The following is a 10,735-nucleotide window of genomic DNA, read 5'->3' as shown; positions in this document are numbered from 1 at the left end:
CCCCCCCCCCCCCCCCCCCCCCCCGTCCTCTTCACCTTGCTGTTGTCCGTTGTAGCCTCGTCTTGGCTGAGAAGTGGGTCAGAAATCTCCTTAAGGAGCAGGTGTTATTTACTCACTTATTTAAAAAATGTGAGCCTTAAAAAAAAAAAAAAATTCCAAAAGTAGCGTTTGCATTCTAGAAAGACTGACAAATATAATCAAACACGGAAGGGGAATTTTATTTTATTTTTTTTAATTTTTTTTTTTTAACATTTATTTATTTTTGAGACAGAGAGAGACAGCATGAACGGGGGAGGGGCAGAGAGAGAGGGAGACAGAATGGAAGCAGGCTCCAGGCTCTGAGCGGTCAGCCCAGAGCCCGACGCGGGGCTCGAACTCACGTGACCCAGGCGCCCCCGGAAGGGGAATTTTAAATCACTCCTAAAATTCGGGGGGGCGCCTGGGTGGCTCAGTCAGTTAAGCGTCCGACTTCGGCTCAGGTCACGATCTCACGGTCGGTGGGTTCGAGCCCCCGCGTCGGGCTCTGTGCTGACAGCTCAGAGCCTGGAGGCTGCTTCGGATTCCGTGTCTCCCTCTCTGTCTCTCTCTCTCTCTGCCCCTCCCCCACTCATGCTCTGTCTCTGTCTTTCTCTCTCTCTCAAAAATGAATTCGCATCCAAAAAAATTTAAAATTTTAGCATAGGGCTGGTTTATCTAAAATTTGGGCTAGGGGCGCCTGGGTGGCGCAGTCGGTTAAGCGTCCGACTTCAGCCAGGTCACGATCTCACGGTCCGTGAGTTCGAGCGCCGCGTTGGGCTCTGGGCTGATGGCTCGGAGCCCGGAGCCTGCTTCTGATTCTGTGTCTCCCTCTCTCTCTGCCCCTCCCCAGTTCATGCTCTGTCTCTCTCTGTCCCAAAAATAAATGAAAAACGTTGAAAAAAAAAATTAAAATTTGGGCTAAATCCTTTTGCACTTTCCCTCCGTGTTTGTAAACATCTACAATTTTTTTTTTTTTTTTTTTAAGTAGGTTTCTGCCCAGTGCAGGGGCCCAATGTGGAGCTTGAACTCACCACCCTGAGGTCAAGACCTGAGCTGAGATCGTGAGTCTGAGGCTTATCCACCCAGGAATGCCGCATACACAATATTTTTAAGCACATGCACAACTGGGATATGATCCTGAAAGCATGATTCTGTGTCCTGCCTTTAAAATTTAAGAGATGATGAAAAACTTCTCATGGTGCTAACTCTTCTTCCACATCATGATTTTTTTAAAAAGCTCATTTATTTATTTTGAGAGAGGGAGAGCACCCGTGAGCAGGGGACGGGCAGAGAGAGAATCCCAAGCAGGCTCCTTGCTATCAGTGCAGAGCCAGATGCAGGGCTTGGACTCAGGAACATAAGATCATGACCTGAGCAGAAATCAAGAGTTGAACACTTATTTGACTGAGCCACCCAGGCGCCCCCACCCCCGCATCATGATTACTTAGCATTCCATCCTGTGAAGGTACCATAACTTACCCAGTTTTCTATTGACAGTTTAGGTGCTCTAATTTTTTGTGCCTTGAAATATCCTAGTAAGCGTATGTACACATAAATGTTTTTATGCATATCTTTAATTATGAAATTTAGAAAATAGACTTTGTGGTCAAAGGCTATAGATGTTTTAAGGTTTGCAATAGTGGAGTCCCTGGTATTGCAGTCTCCATAGCAATGATATTTTGTAGGAAAACAAAAAGTATTCATTAATGATTGTGCTGATCATCAAATGTTTTAAATATGCAATAATTAAGGCAACAACCTGATTGCAAAATAAGATGACAGATCTTGCCAAAATTGCAGAATTTAATGAAATTGATGGAAGTAGTATTAGAAATCTGCTTGAATTTTGGAAAGTATGGATGCAGCAGCAGTGAACTAGTTAACAAGTGAAGAACTGAAAATAGTGAAGCTGATCCAGTGTTTCACGAGAACTGAGTTCAGAATCAAAGGATTAGGAAGGCCCTTAAAAATAATGAAGCCATTACACATTGTTTGCAAAAAATGAGACATTCTTTATGATTGCATTGCAAAACTTCAACCTAATGGATGCCATACACAGTGTGTAAGACTGGGAACTTTCCCTTTTCTCCCAACTCCTTTGTCGATTCCTTCTTTATTCTAAGAATTAGCAGAGAGTTGCAATTACAAGCTAAATCTTGTGAAATATAATAGAAAATAAATTTATTTCAGTAATTTTTGTTTTATTTTATTTTTTAAATTTTTATTTTTGAGAGAGAAAGAGAGAGGGAGGGAGTGCAAACAAGTAGGGGGAAGGTCAGAGAGGGAGACACAGAATCCGAAGCAGGCTCCAGGCTCTGAGGTGTCAGCACAAAGCTGGATGCGGGGCTCAAACTCACAAACCCTGAGCTCATGACCTGAGCTGAAGTCAGACACTTAACCAACTGAGCTACCCAGGTGCCCCGAGTTTGGTTTTATTTTTAAGGCAAAATCCCAATCAGATTCTTTCCCCAGAATTTACTATGCAGTTTTGGACTTCATTTTAATTTAGATTCACTTTAAAAGGGTTGTTTTCCCAGATGACATGTTTGTCTATATAGAAAATTGCAAGGAATTTATAAAAAACTTCCAGACTACTAAGTGAGTTCAGTAGGGTTTCATACAAAAATCAGTTGTATTTCTATATGCTATGTGCTAGTAACGAACATATGGATATCAAAATTAAAAATATAATACCATTTACAATTGCTTAAAAGCAAAAAGAAAGGAGGGCCTCCTGGGTGGCTCAGTTAGTTAAGCATCTGACTTCACTCAGGTCATGATCTCACAGTTTCATGGGTTTGAACCCTGTGTTGGGCTCTGTGCCGACCGCTCAGAGCCTGGAGTCTGCTTTGGATTTTGTGTCTCCCCCTCTCTCTCTACCCCTCCCCTGTTCTCTCTCTCTCTCTCTCAAAAATAAATAAAGATTAAAAAACTTTTTTAAAAAGAAGAGAAAAATTAAGGAAAAGAAAAATTTAGGTGTGAATCTAACAAAACATGTATAGAACTCTATATGCCCAAAACTACAAAACCACTGATGAAAGAAATCATGGATCTAGATAAATGGAGAGATATACTAACTTCATGAATTGGAAGAATCAACAGAGTATGTTAATTCTCCCCAAAGTGATAAACAGATTTAATACATTTGCTATCAAAAATTCTAACTGTGGCTTTAAAGTTTGACATACAGTATTCTAATTATCTTACCAAAGCACTGTAATTGTAGTATGTCCCTCAATGAAAAATTATAAACAGCTTTATGGAGGTATAATGACATATTACATACAGCACATATTTAGAGTGTATTGACATGTGCCTATGCTCTGATGCCATCATCTGAGTCAAGACAATGAACATGTCTGTCATCCTGAAAAGTTTCCTTCTGCTCCTTTGTAATTCCCCCTGGTGACCACTGGTCAGCTTTCAATAACTACAGATTAATTTTTATTTTCTAGAATTTTATATAAATGGAATAATAGAGTTTATAATTTTTGGGGGGGTTGTCTTTACTAAGCATAATTAGTTGAAGAATCATCCACTTTTTCGTATGTTAACAATTTATTTCTTTTCATTGCTGAGTAACGTTCCATTGTATGGATTTACCCCAGTTCATTTCTCCATTCACTTGTTCATGGACTTTTGGGTTTCCATTTTGGGGTTATTACAAATAAATATATTATGGATATTTCTTTTGGGTAAATAACTAGGTGTGGAATGAGTAGAACAAATGGATTATTTCTAAACTTTTGAAGAAGCTGCCAAACTATTTTTTTTTTAATTTTTATTTATTTGTTTTTTAAGAGGGAGAGAGTGCAAGTAGGGGAGAGGGGCAGAGTGGGAGAGAGAGAGAGAGAGAGAGAGAATCCTAAGGAGGGTCCACTCTCAGTGCGGAGCCCAACTCAGGGCTTGATTCTGTGACGTGGGTATCATGACGTGAGCCAAAATCAAGAGTCGATGTTCAACTGACTGAGCCACCCAGGCACCGTTGCCAAACTATTTTTTTTTAATTAAATTTAGGTTAATTAACATGTAGCAGTCTTGGTTTTAGGAGTAGAATTTAGTGATTTATCACTTACATATAGTACCCAGTGCTCATCCTAACAAGTGCCCTCCTTAATGCCCATCCCCCATTTAGCCACCCACCCCTCATCCACCTCCCTCCATCAACCCTCAGTTTTTTTCTGTGACATTAAAGGTCTCTGTGGTTTGTTTCCCTCTCTTCTCTCTGCCTCCCCCTCCCCATATGTTCATCTGTTTTGTTTATTAAATTCCACATATGGGTGAAATCATATGGGTAGGGGAGGACAGAGAAGGGTGGGGAGACACAGGATCCGAAGAGGGCTCCTCATTGACAGCAGAGAGCCTGACACAGGGCTCGAACTCATGAACCATATACCACATCTTCTTTATCCGTTCATCAGTTGATGGACATTTGGGCTCTCTTCTTAGGGCCAAACTATTTTCTGAAGTGATTATGTCATTTAACATTATCACTAATGGATGTGAAAGGTCCAGTTCTTGGCTAACACTTGAACTTTTAGCCATTGTAATAGGTGTTTAGTGGTATCTCATTATGTTTTCATTGTTATTTACCCAATGACTCAGTGTGTTTAAATTTTTTTTCATGTGCCTTTTTGTCATCTGTATATCATCTTTGATGAAATAAATTTATTTATTTGTTAATTGACGTATAGTTGGTATATAGTATTATATTAGCTTCAGGTGTACAACATACTGTTCCAACATTTATATGTGGTACTAAGTGCTCATGATGGTAAGTATAGTCACCATCTGTAACCATACAAAGTTATTACAATATTATTGACTTTATTCCCTGTGCCATACTTTACATCCTTGTGTGTTTAACTTAATAACTGCAAGTTTGTACCCCTTAATCCCCTTCAGCTGTTTCACCCATCTCCCCTCTCCTCCCTTCCCCTTTGCAGCCACCGTTTGTTTTCTGTATTTAGGAGTCTGTTTCTGTTTTGTTTGTTCATTTATTTTGTTTTTTTGGATTCCACAAATAAATGAAATCATTTGGTATTTGTCTTCCTCTGTCTCACTAATTTAACTTAGCATAATGACCTTGTAGGTCTATCCATGTTGTAGATGGCAAGATTTCATTCTTTTTTGTGCCTGAGTAATGGTCCATTGTATATAATATATATATCCACACACGTATATATACATATTTGTGTGTGTGTGTATCACATCTTTTTTATTCATCTACGAGAGGACACTTAGGTTGCTTCCATGTTTTGGCTATTGTAAATAATGGTGTACTGAACATAGGGGATGCATATGTCTTATAACTTTAGTGCTTTCATTTTTTTTTTTTTTTTCGGTAAAAACCCAGAAGTGGAATTGCTGGATCATATGGTATAGTTCTATTTAAAAAATTTTGAGGAACCTCCATATTGTTTCCATGGTGGCTGCACCAATTTACATTCCCACTACCAGTGCACGAGGGTTCCCTTTTTTCCACATCCTCTCCAGCCCTTGTTTCTTGCCTGTCATTCTGACAGGTAAATATTAATAGAATGTTTATTAAATCTTTTGCCTCTTTAGAAATTGGGTGATCTGTTTTCTTTTTATTGAATTTTTAGACTTCTTTAAACTTCTGGATACAAGTCATTTATCAGAGATATAATTTGCAAATACTTTCCAGTCTGTGGCTTATCTTTTTTTCTCTTTATTTATGATTTTATTTTTATTTTGTTATTTTATTTTATTTTTTGAGAGAGAGAGAGACAGAGACAGAGTACGAGCAGGGGAGGGGCAGAGAGAGGGGGAGACACAGAACCCGAAGCAGGCACCAGGCTCCAAGCTGTCAGCACAGAGCCCGACGCGGGGCTCAAACTCACAGACCGTGAGATCATGACCTGAGCCGAAGTTGGACACTTAACCGACTGAGCCACGCAGGCACCCCTTCATTCTCTTTAAAACATGTTTTCAAAGAGCAAAAACTACATTTTGATGAAGTACACTTTTTTTTTCATGGCTTGTACTTTTGGTGTTGTAACTAAGAATTGTTTGCCTAAGCCAGGATCACAAAGCTTTACTGTTATGTTTACTTCTGGAAGTTTTTGTGATTGTAGTGTTGGGTTTCTCCTTGATCCAAAATTTTCTTGAAGAAAATTTATTTGGATTTTTTTTTAATTTTAAACTTTTTTAGTAATTTGAGACATATTTGAGATCATAGGCTGTACAGTTTATGCTGTAAAGGTTTGAAGATGACAGGGTTGGGAGCTGGGGGCAAGTAGATGCTGCAGGAGGGACAGGAGGACATAAAATAGATCATGGTCCTGATCACCAGTTTTGCTCTGCTGCCTTCCCTCTTTCTGACGACCAGACTCCTGCTGTTTACACTGTACCACCTTTTTCTTGTATCCTTTGTCCCTGTTTTCTCTTCTTAGTTTTTTTTTCTTCCTCGCTTTCTCTCTGACTCACTCATCCAGTTGGTCAGAAAATCCTTGTGCGTCACCTTCGTAATACATCCAGAATCCCCCACCCTAATATTTTCCCAATGCTGTTTCTCCAGTCTAAGCCATGGTCATTTGTTATCTTTTATTTTACTGTAGGCCCCTCACTAGTCTCCCAGCTTCTGCCTTTGCATTCTTCAGTCTATTTCTCAATGCAGCAGCCAGAGTTATTTCTTAAAAATGTCGGTTAATATGTCTTCTCTACTTAAATCCTCCAAAGCTTTGACATCTCACTCTGAATAAAGACACAAGTTCTCAGGCCCTCAGGCCCTACATGATCTGGCCCCTGGTTCCTCTCTTATGTCATAACTCTTTATTTTGCTCATTTTCCTCCAGCCCCTGTGACATGCTAACCTGCCCCTGCCACAGGGCCTGTGCCTTTTCTGTTTTTCCCTCTGCCTGGAAATACTCTGACCTCACATACTCAGCTTGGCTTACTACCTTGGTTCCTGCAGGTCTCTTCCCAAATGTCTTTTTTTTTTTTTTTTAAAGTTTATTTATTTTGACAGAAAGAGAGAGGAGAGAGAGAGAGCAGCATGCACAAGGGACAGAGAGAGGGAGACAGAGAATCCCAAGCAGGCTCCTCACTGTCAGCACAGAGCCCAATGCAGGGCTCGAACTCACGAACTCTGAGATCATGACCTGAGCCAAAGTCGGAGGCTTAACCAACTAAGCCACCCAGGAGCCCCTCCGGTGTCTAATTTTGTAGAGAAGCCTATTCTCTACAAAGTAGTGCCTCCCTCTACTTCTTTATTTCCCACTAGTACTTATTGTCTGACATGTTACATGCCTTCTTATTTGTTGGTTGCCTTTTTATCCTTGTAGAATGTAAGTTCCCAGAGGGCAGGAACTCTCTTTGCTCACTGTTGTACCTACACAGGAAAGAACAGTGCCTGGCACAGAGTAGATGCTCAGTAACTACTTGTGCAGTAGGTCAGTGAATGGATCCTGTCTGTAGAGGCAGCCCTGGGGAGTATTTTCCTTAGTAGTTTGTAACAATCTAGAGAGTCTTAATAAAACCAAGTCCCGCAAAAGATACTTGTGGGGGTGGGGTGCAGGTGAGTGCTGATGGAGGTATAAAAAATTGAATGCTCTGCAAAGCCATATATCATATTAAAAAAATAGCTAGGTGAGAACTGTATTTGAGAGTAAATAATTTTGCAAATGAAAAATAATGACAGTATGGTTTAATTTATAAGTTTACTAGAGTTTTTATTTACTCAACATTAAAAGAAAAATAAACATCATAGCCAAGTGGCCCAGAATAGCACATTTTGTGCATTTCTTCAGCCCCTTGGCAGGATCAGGCAGCTGTGTTCACTCCGCACTGATTTTCGTGTGGACCTCCCGGCTCTTTGCCCGCAGCTTGTTGACCTGGGACTCGGCAATGTCAGCGCGTTCCTCGGCCTCCTCCAGCTCGTGCTGGAGCTTGCGGAATTTGGAGAGGTTGACATTGGATTGTTCCTCCTGAGAAGAAAGAGAAACTTGTGAGAATGAGACTTTGTGGTTCTCATTGCACTTGTCACCAAACCAGATTATCTGCTCAACCCAGATATTTCCTTCTTATGGTCTGTTTTAAGCCACGTCTGACTTAAAATCTGGACAGAACTTGTAACTTCAATTACATTTTTCTTTTCACTCTAAAGAATGAAAGAAATACATTTGGAGTGGAAGGGACAACCTTGGTATGGCAAACCCAGGTGTATGTGAAGTCTGTTTGTGATGCATGAGTTGGGTAGAAGGGAGGAGGAGAGCCACGTACCCTGACGGTGTAGTAAGTAAATGCAAGGTCAAATTTTAACTTTGGGACAACCTCACTTAACAAATTTGGCCATTTATTTTGACTCTGGTATACAGAGAAAGGGAAAAAGTGGGTCTGGGAAGAAGCATGCATCTATTGGTTTTACTTATTACCATTTGAGCCTCTTCCTTCCTTCCTCCCCCTCCTAACTTCCTGCCCGCTTCCTACCTACTGCACTGTGTCTAGAAGAATGGGGAACAACCAGGAAAAGTGAAGCTGGAGGGTCTTCCCGCTTGCCTTTATTTGTCACGGTGCAGTGGAGAGGTGGGCCCTGATGATAGTGGTAGTGCATGAACAAGTCGGTTGGGGTACAAGATTTATGTTTGGCTCTTGAGAACACTTAGTTTTGTGCATTTCTAGAGGAAGAGGAGTATTTATCATGGAACAGAGTTGTGATGGTATATTTTTTGCAGCTATCAAGTAAGGTGGGTTATTTGGAACTTTCTTCCCCCTCCCCCAACCCTTACAAATTGCTTAATGATAAAAACCTCTTCTTTTGAAGTCTTATTCATTTTCTACCTCAGAATAAGTTTTCTTCTTCCCTCAAGGGCTTAAGGATACTCACAGCCTCCTCAGCTTGTCTCTTGTACGATTTCACCTTTGCCTGTAGTTTATCTACCAGGTCCTGCAGCCTGAGAACATTCTTGCGGTCTTCTTCGGTCTGGGAGTTTGAAAAAACAATCTGCACTCAGCACAATGAAATGAGCCTACTACAGGTGGTAAAGTAAATCACTTTGGTATGATGGCAGGTGGGCCTGGGGTAAACTTGGTCCATGTTGAGGCTTCCATACTGTTAACAGTAGCCATTCTTGTTAAGTGTCCACTCTGTGCAGGCACTGTATTAGGGAATTAGACACATGTTCTTTAATCTTTACCTCCCTACTCTGGAGAGTAGATGCTGTTACTCTGTTTTATAGGTAATGAAACTAAAGTTTAGAGTGTTAAGTAACCTACCCAAGTTAAAAAATTAAGTGAGGCCAAATTAGGGTGAATACCCAGTTTATCTGGCTTTAAAACCTGTGTTCTTTTCTCTTGTATGCCATTTTCTAAAGGCCTCCATGATTTTCCCGGCTTAGGAAAGGGTCTGTGATAAGCAGTTGTAGCATTTACCCCTTAATTTATATATCAGGTTAATGTGTATCTATTTGTGAATACCACTTTAATAGTTGCCAGTTGTCAGTTTTCCTTTGAGCAGGAAGTCTGGATATTCTAGAAAGTTATTCCCCTTACCTGGTAGGTAAGTTCCTTTACTCTTCTCTCGTGTTTCCGCAAACCTTTAACAGCCTCTGCATTACGTTTCTGCTCATTTTCAACCTCTCCTTCAAGTTCACGTACCTACAACCAAGAAAGATATGAATACAGCCAATCTTGAAGGATATTAATTAGCTCAGGACCTGCTGAAGATACTGGGTGGATGTCCTCAGGGTGACGACAAAGATGGGTATCACTATGTAGGGAGAAAGGGTAGACGGCGTGCCCTTTCCCCTTCGCATATTCAGAGAGAGTGAGAGACCCACCCTGGCCTCCAGTTTCTGGATCTGCTTCTTCCCGCCCTTCAGGGCCAGCTGCTCAGCCTCGTCCAGACGGTGCTGAAGGTCCTTCACCGTCTGCTCCAGGTTCTTCTTCATCCGCTCCAGGTGGGCGCTGGTGTCCTGCTCCTTCTTCAGCTCCTCGGCCATCATGGCCGCCTGTTAGCAGTGAAACAAAACCGGTTGAGAGCTGGGCTGGCGCATCGGGATTCAAGTTCGAGCACCACCGTGTTGCCCTCTGCTCACATCCGTGATGGCCTTCTTGGCCTTCTCTTCTGCGTTGCGGGCTTCCTGGACAATGTCTTCCATCTCTCCCTGGATCTGGGAGATGTCTGTCTCCAGCTTCTTCTTGGTGTTGATCAGGCTGGTGTTCTGTTAAAAATAGTCAATGGAAGTTTACAAGACTTGCTGTCTGCCATCATGGGATTTTACATATGTTTTCCTTGTTGGCTTGTGCAGGGGACCTGATGGCAACAGTTTACTAAACTTTAAATATTTGTTCAGTGGAAAGTATTAATCATTTGAAAGGTTGGAACACTCCCCTCCCCCACTACTGTCCCAGTAGCTTTCTAATTTATGCATAAGGACTTTTGAGATTTAAGAATTCCTATAATTATCTTTCAATTATATTTCGAACAGACATTACTAGTATTCTATCCTTAAAAGGTTGGAAATATTAGAAAATAATAGATTCTTTTTGTGAGTGCCTGGCATTGGGAGCTTTTCAGTTAGGATCTCTGTTAACTTTCATGGTTTGCTCCCTGGGGGAATACTCAATTAGTTTTATGAAAACATTTTATTAAAATTTTAACCCAGTGGTTCTTGGAGGGAATCAGTACTGCCTCAACAGGCATATGGGAACATTTGGGGGTAGATAATTTTGCTTGAGCACCACCGTGTTGCCT

The 10,735-nt window shown here is 41.0% G+C and overlaps 1 protein-coding gene and 1 long non-coding RNA gene across 2 annotated transcripts in view; one reads left to right on the top strand and one right to left on the bottom strand.

Moving 5' to 3' along the window:
* Positions 1 to 10,735, top strand: part of LOC125926989 (uncharacterized) — a 78,895-nt gene that overhangs the window by 1,111 nt on the left and 67,049 nt on the right. The window lies entirely within an intron of this gene.
* Positions 7,800 to 10,735, bottom strand: part of LOC125926988 (myosin-8) — a 28,141-nt gene continuing 25,205 nt past the window's right edge. The window contains exons 34-38 of the mRNA XM_049636943.1: positions 10,077 to 10,202; positions 9,819 to 9,989; positions 9,532 to 9,636; positions 8,867 to 8,962; positions 7,800 to 7,967 (exon numbers count right to left, since the gene is read on the bottom strand). Coding sequence (XP_049492900.1) covers positions 7,818 to 7,967; positions 8,867 to 8,962; positions 9,532 to 9,636; positions 9,819 to 9,989; positions 10,077 to 10,202 — 648 coding nt within the window. The 3' untranslated portion in view covers positions 7,800 to 7,817. The remainder of the gene's footprint in view (positions 7,968 to 8,866; positions 8,963 to 9,531; positions 9,637 to 9,818; positions 9,990 to 10,076; positions 10,203 to 10,735) is intronic.

Source organism: Panthera uncia, chromosome E1, assembly GCF_023721935.1.
Source record: "Panthera uncia isolate 11264 chromosome E1, Puncia_PCG_1.0, whole genome shotgun sequence".
Lineage (NCBI taxonomy): Eukaryota > Metazoa > Chordata > Mammalia > Carnivora > Felidae > Panthera > Panthera uncia.
Note: the sequence above shows the minus strand (reverse complement) of the source record. Positions and strands in the feature narration are given on the sequence as shown.